Source organism: Anarrhichthys ocellatus, unplaced genomic scaffold (assembly GCF_004355925.1).
Source record: "Anarrhichthys ocellatus isolate YVR2014 unplaced genomic scaffold, GSC_Weel_1.0 scaffold58, whole genome shotgun sequence".
Taxonomy (NCBI): domain Eukaryota; kingdom Metazoa; phylum Chordata; class Actinopteri; order Perciformes; family Anarhichadidae; genus Anarrhichthys; species Anarrhichthys ocellatus.
Window position 1 is genome coordinate 1,551,947 of NW_022280088.1, and position 18,587 is coordinate 1,570,533.

The 18,587-nt window shown below is 38.8% G+C and overlaps 4 protein-coding genes and 1 non-coding gene across 7 annotated transcripts in view; 3 read left to right on the forward strand and 2 right to left on the reverse strand.

Moving 5' to 3' along the window:
* On the reverse strand, positions 1-5,682 carry LOC116396683 (SPARC-like protein 1). Its single transcript, XM_031871436.1, has 11 exons — positions 5,607-5,682; positions 4,616-4,671; positions 4,454-4,519; positions 3,303-4,361; positions 2,989-3,097; positions 2,525-2,646; positions 2,319-2,439; positions 2,093-2,229; positions 1,726-1,874; positions 1,314-1,462; positions 1-898 (listed from the first exon to the last, which is right to left on the reverse strand). The coding sequence occupies exons 2-11, from the start codon at positions 4,667-4,669 to the stop codon at positions 870-872; spliced, it is 1,995 nt and encodes a 664-aa protein (XP_031727296.1). The 5' UTR covers positions 4,670-4,671; positions 5,607-5,682; the 3' UTR covers positions 1-869.
* Positions 5,683-10,449: 4,767 nt separating this feature from the next.
* Positions 10,450-13,377, forward strand: scpp1 (secretory calcium-binding phosphoprotein 1). Its single transcript, XM_031871532.1, has 9 exons — positions 10,450-10,567; positions 10,865-10,919; positions 11,368-11,415; positions 11,737-11,790; positions 11,913-11,939; positions 12,050-12,109; positions 12,337-12,378; positions 12,493-12,552; positions 12,642-13,377. The coding sequence occupies exons 2-9, from the start codon at positions 10,866-10,868 to the stop codon at positions 13,152-13,154; spliced, it is 858 nt and encodes a 285-aa protein (XP_031727392.1). The 5' UTR covers positions 10,450-10,567; position 10,865; the 3' UTR covers positions 13,155-13,377.
* A 544-nt stretch (positions 13,378-13,921) lies between these two features.
* trnai-aau (transfer RNA isoleucine (anticodon AAU)) lies at positions 13,922-13,995 on the forward strand. Its single transcript has one exon. It is a non-coding gene; the product is annotated as a tRNA-Ile (tRNA).
* Positions 13,996-14,226: 231 nt separating this feature from the next.
* Positions 14,227-17,652, reverse strand: aptx (aprataxin). 3 transcript variants are annotated; one of them, XM_031871466.1, is made up of 7 exons: positions 17,352-17,652; positions 17,009-17,055; positions 16,601-16,879; positions 16,407-16,466; positions 16,090-16,316; positions 15,067-15,170; positions 14,227-14,967 (listed from the first exon to the last, which is right to left on the reverse strand). In XM_031871466.1, the coding sequence occupies exons 1-7, from the start codon at positions 17,479-17,481 to the stop codon at positions 14,813-14,815; spliced, it is 1,002 nt and encodes a 333-aa protein (XP_031727326.1). In that variant the 5' UTR covers positions 17,482-17,652; the 3' UTR covers positions 14,227-14,812. The 3 variants fall into 3 exon arrangements, with proteins under 3 accessions (XP_031727326.1, XP_031727328.1, XP_031727327.1); XM_031871468.1 differs by lacking the exon at positions 17,009-17,055 and having other exon boundaries at positions 16,601-16,762; XM_031871467.1 differs by lacking the exon at positions 17,009-17,055 and having other exon boundaries at positions 16,601-16,854.
* dnaja1 (DnaJ heat shock protein family (Hsp40) member A1) overlaps positions 17,568-18,587 on the forward strand; it is a 12,837-nt gene continuing 11,817 nt past the window's right edge. Inside the window, exon 1 of the mRNA XM_031871465.1 lies at positions 17,568-17,693. The gene's annotated coding sequence lies outside the window, so the exon portion shown is untranslated. The remainder of the gene's footprint in view (positions 17,694-18,587) is intronic.

Here is an 18,587-nt window from a genome sequence, read left to right on the forward strand (position 1 = left end):
CCGCACGTTGTCTCAAAACAACAAGTCAGTGTAATCATCATGACCATGCTAGAGGCTATTTTTTGCTGTGTTACCTTACAGAGGGCTATTATTTATGATTATGTGGCAAACCTTAACCAGGTATCAGTGACTTGCATTCTCAAAAGCAATATTGCAGTGATCGTATTTTCATGTCATGGTGGCATCAGGGAAATTTACCAATTAATAAAACATGATATTAAAGCATAAACAGATGTTTCCCAAATGGGATCCACAAATATGATGCAATAACTTTATTTCAGGGCTGTAAGGAAAGTCATTATTACTGAACTATGCTACTGTACGTCATGATATTGTGAAGTCCACTGCTATCCATAAAGCTTTAATTAGAGCTACAATGAAGCGCATTTGCACTGACAAACATTTACAGCATTTGCTACTAAGATAGAAAAAACATAGTTATTGTTTTACATTTCCCACCGTAGAAGGATACTTCACCTTGATTTAAAGAGTAATTCTGCACTAAATCACTCCAACATAAAAAACACAATTATTTTAAAGCCTGGTACTATGTACAACAACTTTTCTACTAATGAGCTGATGATTCCCCAGTTTGGAATGCTTCAGCTAAACAGAACACTTTCTTATATTCTAATAAAGTTTATTCTCGCAGCTTAGTCTAAATAAAAAATATACTGTAGATCCAAAGCTTAGTCTGACACAAAATAACAGAAATGACCACCAACACTTGCCCTTTATAGCAGGAGGTAAAAATTTGTTTCTTTTATATGTTTGTTTCAGACGAGTTTCTTGTGTTACAGAGGTTCATGGAGGCTTCAAGCTGCACCGTCTCAAGCTGCTTGTGTAGTCGATAGAGGTCAAAATGAAGCTCAGAATAGCAGGTTGGTGTCCATATCATCTGTGGACAAAACAGATAGCAGACATTAATAGGATGAAGAATAAAGTATTTTCCATATGCTTTAGAATTGCATGAGAATTATGGCAGACAAATATAAACAAATGACGGATAAACTGACGTTTTTACTGAACACCCATTACAAAAAACGAACTGCTACGTACAGTATGTGATGTTACATTATTACTTGAATTGAATATGTATTGTCAGTCATTTTAAAACTTGAATAAAATCATATATAAAAAATAATATATAGGACACAGAACTATAAAATGTGCCTTAACAGTTAAATATTTTTTTGTGAAAAATCATCAAATTCATAAGAGATATTTTATGTCAACACAGAAGTGTCACAGCTAAAGCCATCACTGCATAAAAAGTGTACCATAGTATGTTACTGACATAGTGTTGTTCTTACCATTCTTGATACCAAAACAGAAAGTCCACTCTTTGAAGGACACCTGCTTGTCCTTGTCAGCGTCGCACTCTTGAAAGAAGCGGGAGGTGCAGTGCTCCATCGGCACCAGAGGGACTCGAAGTGGGGCCAGCTCTGAGTGGGACAAGATTCTGCAAAGGACAGATGAACATCCAGTTGTAATCATTGTGAGCGTCTACATCACATACAGTACATTATGTTTGCATTATAATAAAACTCATGAATGGGTTTGATTATATACCCTCCCCAGTTCTAGCTGGGGATTTGTTAAATATTTGACATTAGCCAATCCTGTCGTTGGAAACTTTACATCTCACTATGATCAATTTTGAATATAATCTAAAGGTTGAGGAAAAATCAAAGTTCACCGTAAGCACAGAGGAATAAAATGTACCTGTCAGAAGGGTGTTGGTCCAGTTGTGCAAACTGCCAGTGCACTGGGTAGATGTACATGTTGTAGTTCTTCTCAAAGTCGTGCGCGAGCAGCTCAATAGTGTGATCCCCAGTATGAAGACGCCTCTCACTCTCATCGATTTTCTTCACCTACAGAATACAGAACACCAAAGTTTGATTGACTGCGATTACCTAAAACATAAACTGTTAAACAACATACATTTAAGTTTTCCATGTCCCAAAGCTGCTGTGGGATTTTCTGATTCACCAGTGGACTGATTGATTCGATAAAAGTAACACAACAAACTGCAGAGAAATCATAGTACTTTAACAGAATCCCATATATTCATTTGAGCAGTGGATCTTACTCTGAAACGCTGTTTAGGTGTAAGGAAGCCAGGAGACACGGAGTCGTGTTCATAGAGCTGCAGCAGCACATTTTTTAGCCAATCCCTCATTCGTAGAGGGAACTGGACCAGCTCAGTGTCCACACATGGAGGTATTACTGAGAGAGAAACAGAGACAACGATTAGGGTGAAATAGTCCAACAGGAAATGTTTAAACCATATACTCTGTACAGAGGTTAACTCTCACGTTTGCATGGTCCAGTGTAGTCCAGATGAAGTCTGTGTCCTCTCTTAGTGCCTTCCAGGTTGCATTTAGTAGCAAAGAGTTCACATGATGTGTCATATGTTTTGTTGTTTGTTCCACATACCTGCAGAAATTGAACAACGAGCAACAATCAAATGCGCTGTTGAACACCATTCCAGTCTATCTTTCAACAGATCATCCATACTCACGTGATCAAACTCATTCACACCGGGAGGACATTCTGATGGCTCTTGACACACGCAGCTCGGCTTATTGTCCGCATCAAGCTTACACGTCTTTCCACGTTTGCAGGGAAAGTCGTCACATGGATCTAGAAGAATAAAAAAAAACATGCAGCACAATGACCTTTGACCTACACACTTTGTCTGAATTTTCAGGACTGGTTTGGTCGTATTTTGCAGTGTGATGACTGGAAATCAATGAGCTATAACCACAACACACCATCGCCGACATTCCTCTGTCATTTGAGTTTGTACAGCGATCAAATTCAACTTGATTTCCATTGTACAAACCTCAAGCTGTGTTTTGCTAGTGACCATAAAGCAGAGTAACACTAGTCATGCGGAAGTTTTAGCTGAATGACCCAGTCAGCACATTCCCGTGTGAGACTGTTGTGATAGTGCATTAGTCAGTGAGTGCTGAATTAACCAACCAGCAGGGGCTTCTGGGCGATGTACGCCTCCACCAAGAGAGGGCCTGGAGCTGGGGTAGAGATCCACTGTGGCTCTTATCTGGACTGGATTCATTCCAACTAAAGGACCCTGAAAAAGAAGAAACATGAAAATGCAATTTTTTTTAGATATTAAAATATGCCAACAGCTGCCTGCTGCTGCCAAACATTGCTATGAGGAGCGATGAGAGTGAACAGTTGAGGCCTTTTGCAAGTAGTTAAGTGATCCATTATAACTCAAAAATATTGATCATAACCATTGAAAAGAAAGTGAATGTACATTGTGCATGCATTACCCATTTTCCTGCACTTCTCCTCTTTGCCTTTTGGACAGTATTGTCAATACTTTTGCCCTCAGACGCCTGAGGAACCTGTTGGCTCCGTTCTGGTTCAGACTGTGTTCCCTCAGTCTGTGGGGAGTGTTTCCTCGCCCTCTTGTTCTTCTTTTGCTTCCTTGTTTTTCCCTTGGTGGGACTTCCGCTGTTATTCTTACTTTTCTCTTCCTCCTTTCCAGCCGGTTCGGAACCTGATTCAAACCCTGTACTTCTCTTTGGTTCTTGAGGGTCCACATTTGCTTCAGGTTTTTTCTCATCAACATCTTTGGATTTGGCCTGTGAATCTTCCTCACTGTCCACTGCCTCAGTGTTTTGTGTGTCTTGTTCATAGTCATCTGCAATGGTGGGCAGTCCTTTCTGAAGGGTTTCCCTGTCTTTAATATCTGTTTTGGGTTTTACTTTAGCAGATACAATCTGTAGAGGTTGTAAGATGCCACTATCAGCAGCATAATCAAGATCAACGGGGATCTCTGACTCTGTGCTTCCATCTGTTTCCTCCAGCAATGAACCTTGCTCCTCTCTGTCTGCTATTTTTACAACAGACTTTTTCTCCTTTTCCTTGAGTGACATATTTTCCACCTCATCTTCACCTTTCTCCAGCATTTCAGTATCCACTACACTCTCATCCTTTACTTCTTCTTCCTCATCTGTCACCTCAATTTCTAATTTGTCGTCCAACTTCCTCTCCTTCACCTCAGCTTTGTCGTCCTCCACAGCCTCACCAGGCTCCACCTTGCCTTTGTCCGTCTCCACTTCTTCTTCTTTCTCTAGCACTCTTTCTTCTGCTTCCTGCTCTTCTTCTGCTTCTTTCTTCAAGAGGTCTACCAACTCCTCCTCACTTAGCAGGACTGCAGTCCTTTTGTCGCTCTCTTCAGTCTCCTCAAACTCTCCCTCCTCCTTGTTGGCATTAGCATTGTCTTGGGAGCTCAGTTCTTCATCTTCCTGCTCCTGGCTGCTGGCCTCAAACGTGACTAGAGTGGGTAAAATCTGTGGCTCATTGGCCTTCTCTGTGATAATGTCCTTAGTCAGGAGAAATGAAAAAATTCCGATTTTACGACATGAAATCATCGTCACGTACATTTTTTTAAAATCCTTTTAGACTCCTGCTCTACCTTTTCTTTGGCTTCATGTGAAGTCTTATGCAATCCATGATGTTTTCCATGATGTTTACTCTTTACCTAGATGTAATAGGGATTAATTCATAATGCATTAAACAAATCTAACATCACATCTGTCATGGCAAAGTTTAATGTAAAAAAAAAAGCATTACTCACAGACAGGGCAAATGTTGCTGCCAGTAAGCAAAGGAATACTAAGCAGGCCCTCATACCTGAAACATTGAAAGCAAGATTTTTAACATGGGACAAAAATCAAAACAAATTTGAATTACACGTTTAAATTATTGTGAATCACAGCAAGGTTGGAATTTGGATAAAAACACTATTAACAATCATTGCAGTATAATCTGACTTCTCACAACACAGACATGAACTTGGCAACTCTTTCAATTGAGAGCTAAAGTAAACATCAGAAGCAACCAGACTGGAAAAAGTTGACTAAGTCCACAAACATTTTGTCTCTGTGGACGGAAACAAAACAGACACTACTGGGCCTGTCCAGGGGAACAATAGCTCTGTGGTTCGGCCCACAAAACACCAAATAGGTGTAGACGGGTGTAGACAGGTGGGGGGAGGGGGGTTGAGGGGTTTGATCTTTTCAATATCGAGGCAATGTTAGGGTTTTATACTTCATTGTCCCAAAGGGGAAAGTTATCTCCACAGTGCTGTTGTGATGACACACATTAACTTTTCATCTCTAATAACACACATATTACATGGTAGTCGTAAATGTATTTCTCACGCTATTCAATAAAGGAATATTTAGTCTATTTGAGGATATTGTACTATACTATAAAATATATGTTGGTATATAGATTATGCACAGCCATGAGTAAGCAACATGTAAATGTGTCTATATTACCTCCAGTATATTAGTACATTACAGTGTAGATAGACTGTTAATAGTCAAAAACTCTTGATTTGTACAAAAATAATTAAGGCATCAATGTCAACATCAACATCAAAGTAAAGTTTTGGCTATCACAAAAGAGGCTACAACATAACCCCGCTAGTAGTTGCTGCATACAACACACAACAAGTTTGATTGTAAACTAGTTAGTCAACACGATGTCACACACATTTCTATTTGATCATTAACAAATTACCTTTCAAAGCAATTGAAAAGTCTCAGTTATTAGGATCTTACCTGAGGCTGGCAGTTGCAAGAGAAATGACAAGCTTTGTCTGTGTTGAACCTGTGAAGGTGTCCTTCTGTATTCGAGACAGCGCTCACACTGTCTACACAGACTGGCATGCTGCACACACAGATTTCTTTCTGGGTCGATGGTGCCAACACTTTTTCTAAACTTTGGGAGGGTCTTTGAGCTACAGCGATAATGAGAGAGGGAGCGAAAGAGATCCAACACTGCACTTCATGTGGGTGCTTTGTTTCCCAAAAAGAAAGTCAGGAAAAAAGGCAAAACTTTAGAGTCAAAAAACTGCAAAAGAATCACCCCATAAGTGGATGTTGTGGGTGAATTGTAGTTACACTTAATTTATATATTATTTCTTGACTTGAGAAAGAGAGACTTTTTTTTATTCCACACTGTTAGATATTTTATTGTATTTAGGTGGTAAATTACTAACACTGTTTTAATTACCTGTTTACAGTCCCTTTGCTGTTTTACAGTAAAACACCTTTACCATGATTGTGCTTTACAGTATAACTGCTCTATTGTAATTGTGTTTGACAGTATGATACTGAAATTGTGTTTTATAGCACAATACTGTAACTTACTATGCTAAATATAGCCTATACCATAGTGTATAGTATAGTCTATAACATAGACTATACACTATTAACTATAATTATTACTGCAAACAGGTTTTTACTGTATTTCCTATCACGATATTTTACAATAAACAATTAAATATCATAAAAGATGTATTAGGTACTTACTAGTTTTGAAGCGCCCACACACACACACACACACACACCTCACACCACGTTCCCAGTGCAGCCACACTGCCTGCACTGTCTATATTTAGATGTGAAATACAGAGCTGGTAAACCAGATCATTGTTCCACAAACTGATACAGGACATGCTTGATTGCATTCATGAGAGTCACTTTGGGATTGAAAACTACAGGAGGAGAGCGAGGGATCCGCTCTTTTGGTCAGAAACATCCAAAGAAATAACAGAGAAGGTTAACAGTTCAGCATACAGAAGGGCACAAGCTACTGCAACCACATAGTGTACCTGAGAGTCCATGGGGGAAATAATCTGTGTACTATGTATTGGTTATTGTGCAATACCCATCCGGCAGCATTTACAATTAAACATGTCAAACTACTGACATGGCTATTTCTTTTTTTGTTAAGTTGTGAATGTTTTAATAAGTGTGTTGCGTGTAGTTTGTTTATGACAGAGTAAAACTAAACCTGTGAAACCTGTCGGATGAAAGATAGTTTCAGGACAGAAATAACATCATTTTGGTCACTAGATGTCACTCTTTCACTGTGATCCTGACGCCACTAATATGACACATGTTCATATTTTTAATATGATGAGTGAGATGATGATTAACAACATGATAAATATTTGTTACTATTAACAAGTATCTTCAGCCACTGCCCATGACATGAAGGAAGAGTTGTAGGAGTTGTAAGATATGTCTTTTGAACCAATCTTTCATTATAATACACTACTACTCATTTGACAAAACACTTTCACATCAATGGAAAGGCTGTAATGGTAATGTGATGTTAAAATGTACATATTATTCTGGGAACTCCGTTTTGTGACACCTGCAAACTCTGCTGATGAAGCTCATGTGACATGACCAAGATAACTTTGGGAACTTCTTTCTGAACTGCTATTCACATCAAAGTAATGATATAGCCTATAGAAATAATAAATGCATCTGTCATACTAGTTACAGCAATTATAGTTCTTTGTCTGAGATCATTAGCTCCTCAAGAAATATGCCTTTCAACCAGTGGTGGATGAAGTAGTCAGATCTTTTACTTTAGTAAAAGAACCAATACAACAGTGTAGAAATACTTTGTTACAAGTAAAAGTGCTGCATTCAAAATTTTTACTTAATTAAAACAGAAGTATTAGAAGCTAAATGTACTCATTGTGCAGAGCAACCCATTTCTGAATAATATTATATAATTAGGGCCTGAGCACCGACAACGTCAGGGCTGTTTACTTTCGGAACGAGAGTCACGAGACATTGGGCCTTTCTCAATACCAAGTAAGTACGCCAAGTACAGACTTGTGTACTTGGGAGTGTGGACTTTGGAGTTTGGACTTGGAAGTCCAGACTCCCAAGGACGGGACGATGCAGTACAGTCATTCTGCAATTGGAACAGCAGCTTACTTTTCTTTTTGCATTTAAATTTGTATTCGTTCAAACCCACCACCACTATACGCAGATACAAAAACTAAGCCTGTCAGACAGCAAAACAAGCGATTTTTTTCCGAGTTAACATAATTATGATTCTGGTAAAGGCCGTTTGAGCCCTTTTACATTCTTCAGTACCACCTTCCAAAAAGGCATCACCTTGTAACACCCCCACAGAGCTTGTAGAAAAGTGTCCATTTCTTTGTTCCATTTCCAACATTTGCTATCCTGCATTAAGCCCAGGGGTGTAAAGTAATACCTATGTACATTCTGTAATGGATAAACTTGCTTCTTGCATCCCTTGGAGCCCACGTTCGATATTAATTCTTGCCATACATCTTCCATGATCTCATTGCCAAGATCCTTTTGCCATATCAATCTCAGGCCTTCGCACATTGTAGTTTGAATATTTGACATTTTCCTATAAAATTTTGAGGCCACGTGTAAAGTACGGGAAGCACTTAGAAACTGTTGAATTGTATTCTCTTCCGTCTCTTCTCTTTTCAGTCCAAACACTGACGCTATGCTGCTCCTCAACTGTAAATACTTCCAGAAATCCCCCTTTTCGTTTGAATTACATTTTTCTTTAATGAACATCTCCTAGGTCATTTCTCAGATCCACACTCCATGTGAGTACATTCTAAAGTCCTTTGTGATTATAAGTTATCAAAAGCTTTACGTTTGATGGAATGGTGTAGCCGTGGCGTGACGGCCAATTTACGTGACTCCCCATTGAACAACAAGCTGAGGTAACTCCACTGGACTTGCTCAAATCCGTCCCAAACTTGCCATGCTTGATAAAAGTCATGGTCTGAGGATATCAACGAGCAATTTTTTATTCATAGTCAAAAGCGCCACCTTTGACCATTGACAAAAGGAAATTTGCTTTTTGTGACAAACGTCATCCAATTTACATGTTTACACTTGATATAGAGCAACATAATGCATGTTTTTTTCAGTGTATAATAAATAAAATAGTTGTGTTATCTTAGACCTGAGCCATTTGTATCTACAGAGCCGGGCCTTTTCACAGAGCCGGTCGCCATGTTCCTACAGTAGCACAGAACGGACAAACAAAACACTGGCTCTAGAGGGCCATTCACGCTGGCATGTTTTCGCGCCAGTCACCGTAGTTCTCCTACACGCTTGGCACATGGGAGAAGTTTCAGTTGGTTGCAACCTCAACGCTAGATGCCTCAAATCCCTACACACTGCACCTTTAAATCTTATGAATCTGCAAAGCAACGCGGAACTAAAGCAAATAAAAGTAGTGGAGTAAGAATTACATAGTTTTCCGATGAAATATTGTGGAGTAGAAGTATAACGTAGCCTCAAAATCCTATTGAGTTGTTATACTTAGCAACATTCAACCACTGCTGAGAGCGAGACACTTTATTCAGTCCTTGAAGTAGTAGCTTAAGTAAACTAATGAGCCATAATTGGCCCAGCTGCTGCTCATTAAACACCAGGGAGCAACAGAAACCTGCATCACTTTCAGATTTTAGTATCTCTGCTCTGTTACTCGTCTGATCTTCTGTGAATCTCCAGTCATATAAAAAAATCGATAACCTAGATGCCTGGCTGAAAGGGTCAATACATCGTAAAAACAAGTATCCTGAGGGCTGAGGGCAGACACTGTTGACTGCTGGTTTGTGTGCCACAACAAGCGCCAATCATCCTCTCCCCACTCCTCCCCTTTTCTAAAGCAGGACCTTACAACAACTGGTAGCTGTGCGGCTTTTTAGCAAACAGATCCAGACTGGTGAACATCCAGTCTAATTACATGTTTCTGTTGCACGGTTGAAATCCAGAGTGAGGTTAAACAAGGAATTCTGTAATTTTATTTTAGGCCTGACCATATATGGATATCCAGGAAACAATTATGAGCATCAGGGAGGAAATATACAAGTCTTTATTTAGGCTTTCTACTGTGCTTGCCCTATTTCCAAGAACAAGACACATTTACAATAACATCATGAGGACAATGGGTTATAAAACATGGTTGTTTTTACAATAAAAAGTAACATTAGTGTATTTAGCCTAATGTTTACATTGTTGTCTTTTTTTAAAGCATTTTGAATCTATACCCTTGAGCAAAGCACTACCTCTCACCTGCTCCTTATAGCTAATGATTTTATTATTTAACTGTTGGTAGACTAGTAAAGAAAATAAAAAACATCCTCTTCACCGGAAACGAGCGTGACCCCGTCTGGCCCTCCTTTCCCCTCTGAGTGGGTGAGCTTGTTTTCTCAACCGGCCACAAACCCTATGGTTAAGTATGCTAAACTATATTTCACTGAAGACTTGAGAGAGGGTGGAGGACATGCAGTGGCTGAATGAAACAATTGTGTGTGTGTATTTCTGGTGTGTGTGTGTGTGTGTGTTGTGTGTGTGTGTGTGTGTGTGTCTGTATTTCTGGTGTGTGTGTGTGTGTGTGTGTGTGTGTGTGTGTGTGTGTGTGTGTGCCCATAATTGTGCTAGTGTGAATGTTGTTTTGAGCCTGCTCTCCGGAAACAAGTACACTTACGCTTGCCAACAGTTGAGAGACAAACGGAAGGAAGTGATGCAATCGTTTTAATTAAGGTTACTTATATGCCGTTGTCCTTGGAGCATTCTACAGCATATCCACACAGCGTGCTTTTACTGCCTCAACCGCCAGCTTTCCATACGTGGCTCAGTATAGGCACTCCTGTTTGCTGCTACATAGACTGAACAGGACATTTCTCACACCAGCTCTGAATATAACGGACAAAAAGGTAAAATATTGACATTATAACCTAACTACATGATAACTGTTGCTGATTTGTCACTATTGGTTGAAATTATTCCAAAGTTTAATTGTATTTTTAGTTAAACAAGTTTCTGTTTCTGCAGTTTAAGTGCAAAAGCAACAGAGATGCTCTTAACTCTAATAAGTTTTTTGTGATTTTGTGTTTTTATGATTGCAAGTTTACCACAAATTTCCCTTGAGGAATGCATACAGTAAGAGTATTTTAAATTGAATTAAATCAAATCAGTAACAATATTAATCACATGCTGTATGTCTGTTACAGAATGATGGTCAATATAATAATGTTTTGCCTGACGGGAGCAGTTTTTGCCAACCCAGTAAGTATGAAAAACAACAGTGAAGACTTGGCTTTTCAATGTAAACATGCAATTTAACACACATTTAGCACATTTTCTGAAATACCTGCATGCTACTAGAGATACTTCTACATTCATATAATATGCTTATTGTACATCATGTCAAATTAACAAGAAAGTAGAGTTTCCAACTTGAACAGCATCAGGTTCTGTGTTGTGCATTTTCATACATTTAATTAATACTGTCATTGACTCTTCAAGTTGCAAACATAATAGCACAAGTTTCAGTGTGAGCATTTTTCTCCCACAGTAAGAATGTCTATATGCCAGCAAAGCAGGAAGGCTCAGTAGTTTTAAGAAGCATGTTAGAGGGTGTAAGTCACGTCACTTCATAAATAGATCCATCTTCTGCACATCAAGAAACTACTATCCTGTTAAATATGACCTGTCATTTCTTTTTCTCCAAAAGATTTCCTTCAATGCCATTTTGGAATCAAATGAGCTTGACTCAAACTCGGTGGGTGCTATCTGAAATCAGTCCCCTCTTAAAGCATTTAACTCTCGGTGTTCCAGCGCAGGAACTCAACACTGTTTACACATTCATCATTTGACGGTTGTGCTCCTCTCACACAGTCAGCGGAAAACCTAACAATAGGTGCGGTTACTTGAAAATTGTCCAGACCTCAGGACAATTCCCCTTTCAGACACTATTGTTTACTATACTGTATGTCTGGACCCATCTGCAGCAATAGCTTGATTGTGGTGATTGCTGGTGTTGCAGTTATAAGGTATAATTAAATATATTGTGGCATGCGGTTAATGTGTTTTTCTTTTCCAGACTGAAAGTTTGTCTGTTTCACAATCTCTGGAAAATGGCACCTCAGAGCTTCAGGTAATGCATACATTTGTTACAGTAAAGAGGAAAATTCTTTTTTTTCGGATGCCGACGACTTTGTACATCGCTTTTGCGTGCTGATTTTAACCTTAATGGGTGTATTCCTATTTCTGTTGCAGAGCTCTGAAGAAAATACCTCAAGTCAAGTAAGTTATTTTGATTTGTCAATCTTCTGCTTGGGATCTAAACATTTAGATTACTCAAGACATTCTGTAAATGTGTCTGAATTCACCTTGTATACTGGATATCTTTTCAGAGTCAGAGTTCAGAGTCTGAATCAGAATCAGAATCATCAGAATCCACATCAGAGGACAAGGTGGGTTGTATTATCACTTTTGTTTTTACCTTATTGTTGTCACTAAACTACATTAAGCATGTTATTGATGGGTTTATATCCTGATATTCATCATATTAAATATATTAAAAGTTGTGGATGTAGTATAACTGTTATAATAAACGAAGTGTCAGAAGAAACACGGCATTCTCCATTTTGGAAATAAACGCATTATTTCCTAAAACTGTATGTTTCTGTTCCACAAACAGACTTCAGAGGAGAGTAACAGTCTATCGGATGAGGATGATGTGGTAAGACTAACTAAATCAAGTATTTTGTCAAACCTAGTATGTTGGTCAATTTTTATTGTATGGCACTTCATCCTTCTGGTCTCCGTTTAGCTCACATCCACTGTATTTCCACAGACAGACTCCATGGGTGAAACCAGAGATAATAGCATGGGCAGTGAGGAAAACATTCGAAAGGTGTGTGTAACATTTTTTATTTTACACAATGTCTTGATTTTGCTGATTCAAGTTGAGTAACACTATGATCTGCCCATTCCCTAAATCAGAGTTGGGTTCAAGTGTTCGCAAGCATCACCCAATTCCTGAGAGCAGAGGACAATAGCAGCACAGAGGTAAAGGGTCAATCAGATCAACTGACTGAGAAACAGCCCACTCATACCTCCACTAGCACCAACGCCAGACAGGAGACCAACACAAACCTACCGCTGGTGGAGAATCCCACTGACAACAGTGACACCGCCAGCGACAGTGCAGACACCAGCGAAAGTACTATTGTCATCACCAATGACAGCAGTGAGAGCACCAGCAGTGAGACCAGTGAGACCAGTGAGACCAGTGACAGCAGTGACAGCAGTGATGCCAGCAAGAGCGAGGAGGATAGTAATGCCAGTGACAGCGCCGAGCTAGGGCAAATCAAAACCAGAGACTGTGTGAATGGAACCCAGAGCTGTGAGAGTGAAGAGTATTTGTTCCAGGATATAGGAGACGATGCTCATTACTCAGTGGACTCTCTGATGGTGCCAGATGAGGATGAAAGGGAGTTAAGTCTAAGGAGATGATGACATGCAGTTGTGCAGCTCTATATTTTTCCACTACGAACTACTGTACCATTAAATGACCTGCCTGAAGCCTTCAGGAGGACGCATTTTACTCTTGCCCATCGCTTCTGAATGTTGATTTTGGCATTACAATTTTAACTGCAACTGATTGATTTTTGTATATGTGATTACTATTGTGACGATGATGTAGCCGAAGCATTTACTTTGACTGTTTTGATGATAATAAACAAATAATAACCATGATATGGGTCCTTGCATGTTTTTATATACGCTTATCAATCAGATAAGGGCAGTTTTGGAAACAAAATTATTAATGCACTGAAACTTTGCTTTTAAGTTCTGAGTATATCAAATTTTCTAACTATAATAGAGGAAATATATAACGTTATACCCCACTGCATGTATTCTACGTCATTCTGCAGGTTAAGAACAGCCTCTAAAATATGATTTGTATGAGACAAACTGTGGCCATATTTAGCTCTTTTAAATAAAAAAAAATATTTTTCCACCAAATGCTAACGTTACATTGTTGTAGTTTACGATTAACGTTATCTAGCTAATAAAGCTATGTTAGTTGCACCACGAAGGTGCTACTATTATTGAGCCTTAAAATATATTTTTACTCTGTTACTCTTTGCTCTTAATATACAAATTTCCCTCTGGGGATGAATAAAGTATATATCTATCTCTCTAAAATGTTGAAAGAGCATTGATACGCATAATCTGGAGATTAGGTTGATATTCTTTTATTTTCCCGTTTGCACCATGGCCGGTTAGCTCAGTTGGTTAGAGCGTGGTGCTAATAACGCCAAGGTCGCGGGTTCGATCCCCGTACTGGCCACTGACCTTTTCTTTTTTTTTTTTTTTCAGGTGACATTTTTTTTATAGTAAAACTAAATAATCTAATATGACAACGTAATTTCATTCTTCACGCAGCATTAGGATATAGAAGGTCAAACCTCAAAGCTTTTAGTTGCGTATAGCCCTGCCTATATAAATGCTGACACTTGATGGCGACAAAATCAACACATCAAGCTGGAGTGTCATAGCTCTGAAAAACCCTGCAAACCCTCATTGATGTTTAACTTATTGTGACACACAAAACAGTCTGTTTCCCACCAAGACAGCTAGACTGGGTGTACTGTTGGCTGAAAGCATGTTCATTGTCTTTTCTGTACACATGCAAACAAAGTGTAATTTTAAAAATGTTATATCAATGCAGTAGTCTAGCTACATGACAGAGCTCCCCAAAAAGTCAAACTCTAAGCAAACACAGGGGTTGCGCTATCAGGGAAGGGTAATTTAAAATTCAAGAATCCAGTATTCAGTTTTTAGAAAACATTTAATAAAACATTTTAACATGTGGACTGTGGGAATAATATTTGCAATAATATGGGATTTCCCAGTCCAGAAATTTGGAAAAAAACTGATGAAAACCCACATAAATTAAATGCATCTTCACAATGACCCTCTTCTTAAACCTACTGAAAAAATAACAAGTTGAAAATGCAACTGCAGCCATGACATTGTGTTCCCGCCACATAATGACTTTTTTTTTTTAAACAATGAATCAGAATTGCCAGGCAAAAATAGTACCCAACACACTTCAGTCCTATGTAGAAACATCTGAGGCATGTATTCCCTTTGCAGTCACCTTCTTAGCTGCGAAAGTGAGACTTTAGGTGCTCCTTCAGAGCTGGTATAGTGGGAATATCTTTGCGACACATGTGACAGCGGAGAGGTAGTTTTAACAACTCGCTGGTTCCTTCTTTCACATTGACTCTTCCATTTGTTTCAAGCATCTGAATGACATCTGCAGATGACAAAAAGGGTCAAAAAAAATTGTTTCAACACTGTGCAGTAATGGCCACAATGTGGGACATAAAGTGAACAACATGTAATTTGTTCTCACCGCGAGACTCCATGAAATAGTCAGTCGTAAATGAGTTCCAGTGCTTTTTGTTCTTTAAACAAGGAGAGTCGAAGTCTTGGCTGATCACATGGAGGTGTACATGACTGTAAAAGAGAATTTAGACAAAATGTGTTATATGTTGACGTGTCTACATTGATTACGTGCTGATCCTCCTCCTCCAAAAAACACCATACCAATGCTTTTAATACGTTTTTCAATACCTTTTTTCAAAGTCTTTTAGACTGATGTATTTGGGTGATTGGCTTATATGCACACCATCAATGCAAGGCCTCTAAATTCAGTCGAAAGTATGTGAGCCAAAGCAATCTTACGATGTTGCACAACATACTTTGAGCACTTTTGTGGCATTTTCTTTCAGGTTATGTTTCCAATCAAGAAAGAAAAGTATTAATGGAATGTTTTTTCCCAATCACTGTATTTTCTCTCTCTTTTTCATTAAGCTTATAACTCCTCCCACTTAGTGGCAGTAAAGTGTAAAGATCAAAGTCTCACAACACACTACACAAAAACGGATAAAGAGGAGTTGAGCTCTGAATAGAAATAAGAAACTCTTTTTAAATTGCCTCTAATGCTTCAGTATGTGATTTGCTTTGGCTGTATGCTACTATGTCAGTAAGAGAGAGGCAAGTGTATTGGTAAAGCACATTTCATACACAAAGCAGGGAATAAAACATTGTAACACAAATTTAAAAAAGGACAGAAACCGTGTAAAAAGGAAAAGACAGAAATGAATACGAGAAAGGTAAAGATGTAAGTGAAAGGTGGAAAATGATGAATGCTTAAGTTTCAATTAACGGCAGCTTCTTGTTACAGATAAACTGTACTGTACCAGGTTTAACTGAAATCAGTTGGTGTCTATGATGAGGGGAAATACGTTAATCGATTTAAAAACCTATAGAAAATAGCCGACAGTAGTGTAAAATATACAGTGTTTGCATTAAAGGCTGAAACACCAAAACGGTCTTTCAATTTAACGGCACCATTCAAACAGTGATTACTTACCTCATACTGGGGATGGCATGGTACCCTGTACGGAAACGTAGCGAGCTAGCATCTGGGCACTGCTGAACCATCTGGTCAGCTACTTGCTGCATGTGTTTCACCAGGTCGCAGTGCTCCTCACTTAAGGCCTTCAGGCTGGAAATGGTCTGCCACGGGAGGACCAGCCAGTGGTAGCGAGCTTTGGGGTATTTATCTTTGATAACCACTACCTTGTCATCCTTGTATACCTAGAGAAAAGCAGACAATGTTTTTTTTATCAGTAACAAATCCAGCTGCGATCCAGATCACTTAGCATCACACTAACTGTAAACAGCTACCTGCATCTTTGGGTCTTGCATTGAGGTCTTCAGACCTTGGCTCCAATGCCCAAAACCTTCCTACAACAAATTAAAGGTAAAATATGTAATGCAACATACTGGCTTTATAGAAAATCCATATAATAGAAAAACATGTGAACATCTTGAAAACTATATTTGACAGAAGTGTGCACACACTTTCTTCCTTCTCTTACACTGGTGTTTGTGGCTTCTCCGTGGCTGACTGACACAGAGAGCTTTTGTGTCTGTTTGGCTGCTTTCACACTCGGATCCTCTCTGCGGCTCTCTGGGTCCTCTGAAGACGGCTCTCGTGGTCTTTTGGTGCCGCCGTGGTCCCCGGTGGGATCCTCCTTGAACTGTACAGTGTATGGGTAGAGCTGGTTGACAATATGAAGCTGCTGTCCAGCCTTCATTTTGACCTCATTGTCCTTCCCCACCACCGCAGAATCTACGGAGGTGGGATTCAAGCCCAGCTTTGAAACAAAGAAGGGAAATGAGACACAATACAAGAAATTGTATTTTAAGTATTTAACAAAACTCAGCAGAACAACTTCTTTCTAATGTGTTGTGAGTTCCACTCTTATAAAATCAATGTTCCTTACCTGTTTAACTTTGACATAACCTTTGTTGCACTCTGCTTTCAATTCAACTGGTTGAGAGGGGATAACATTTGCACAGATTAAAGTTTGTTTTTAAAACTATTGAGACATGAAAAATATATATAGATATATATATATATATATATATAGTCCATGACAATTATGTAAACAATATTCTACACAACAAAATAAACTATAAGGGGAATAAGTAATTTAGACCAATTCAAATTGTATCGCCTAAAGACAGATACGGTATTAATCCATTTTTCTAAACAGAGGATTCTATAGTTGCAATGCAACGTATTAATTCCCTAAAATCAAAAAATATTTTATGTTGTTATATTACCTTGCTGTCGAGAGCATTTTTTGTCTTTAATAGTCGTCTCCGGACCTCGACCCAGGACAACTGTCTGTTGGTGTGGCAGTCGGATGGGTTTATGACGATCCGCCTCACTGATAAGCCAGCATATTGGCATTTTATCATGTTATGTTAGCTAGCTATTTTTTATTTTTTTTACAGAGTTGCAAAACTGTTGCAGCCCCACGCTTTGTTTTGATGAGTCGCCTCGTCGCAGGAAACTGACGTCACTGAATCAGATTTTTTTTGTAGAGGCGGGTTGGAAGAGAAGCTTCTGGAAGAGTCTCTGTGAACTGAGGTTGTGAGGATCAAACTACTGTTTCATACAAGGTTGGGAAAATATTAACTGTGACTACATGTTTTATTTACACCAGTGTCACGTGTACTTAATGTGATACTCGTGAGAAAAACAGTATAGAGTTAGCATGTTAGCATTAGCCAGGCTCTCTTGTGCGAGGTTAAGTAACGCTAGCTAAAGTCAGAAGGGCCTCACAGGTATGAAACCGTGTCGCCTTCATCATAAACAGGGTAACAGGTAGTTGCTAATATATAAGCATCAATTCACTAATACTCGTGTCAACCAAAAATATACCTGTGGTGGTCACATAGCGGTAGTTCGTGGTTCAACCTCCCCTGATCTGAGGAAACATTTAGCTAACACGAGTAACGTTCGTGAAAACAAGCATGACGTGTAAAAAGTACCTTTTATTAGATCCTCTTTTGTTGTTTTCCTTTCCTTCTGTCTCCCTCGTAATAGCTACGTTTCATGTCAGGCTCATGGTCCAAATATAGAGCAACATAAAGAATATGTATTTACAATCAATTATTATCCACATTACACAATGCTACTGTTAATCGATACTATAGTTAAATAGCATTGCTCACTATCAAAATGGAAAGAGAAACAACTACCACTTTGTTGGGATCATTCACTAATTATCACTAATTCATTTATAAGCATGTTTATTTGGTATACCCAGCTGTTTTAGAGAGGTATTGCGTCAACGTGATGGTCATTTTAGACACAGGTTGTGTTGCTGTTGTATCGTGTTACACTGAGAACCTGTTTTGTCTACCCCTGTATATCCATTAGGGTATATTAAAACAGATCCATAACAAAATAATATCTACAACTGTCGTGATTGTGGATTTGACTGTTAGACTACACTGTGTTAGTTATACAGTGGGTACGGAAAGTATTCAGACCCCTTTAAATTTTTCACT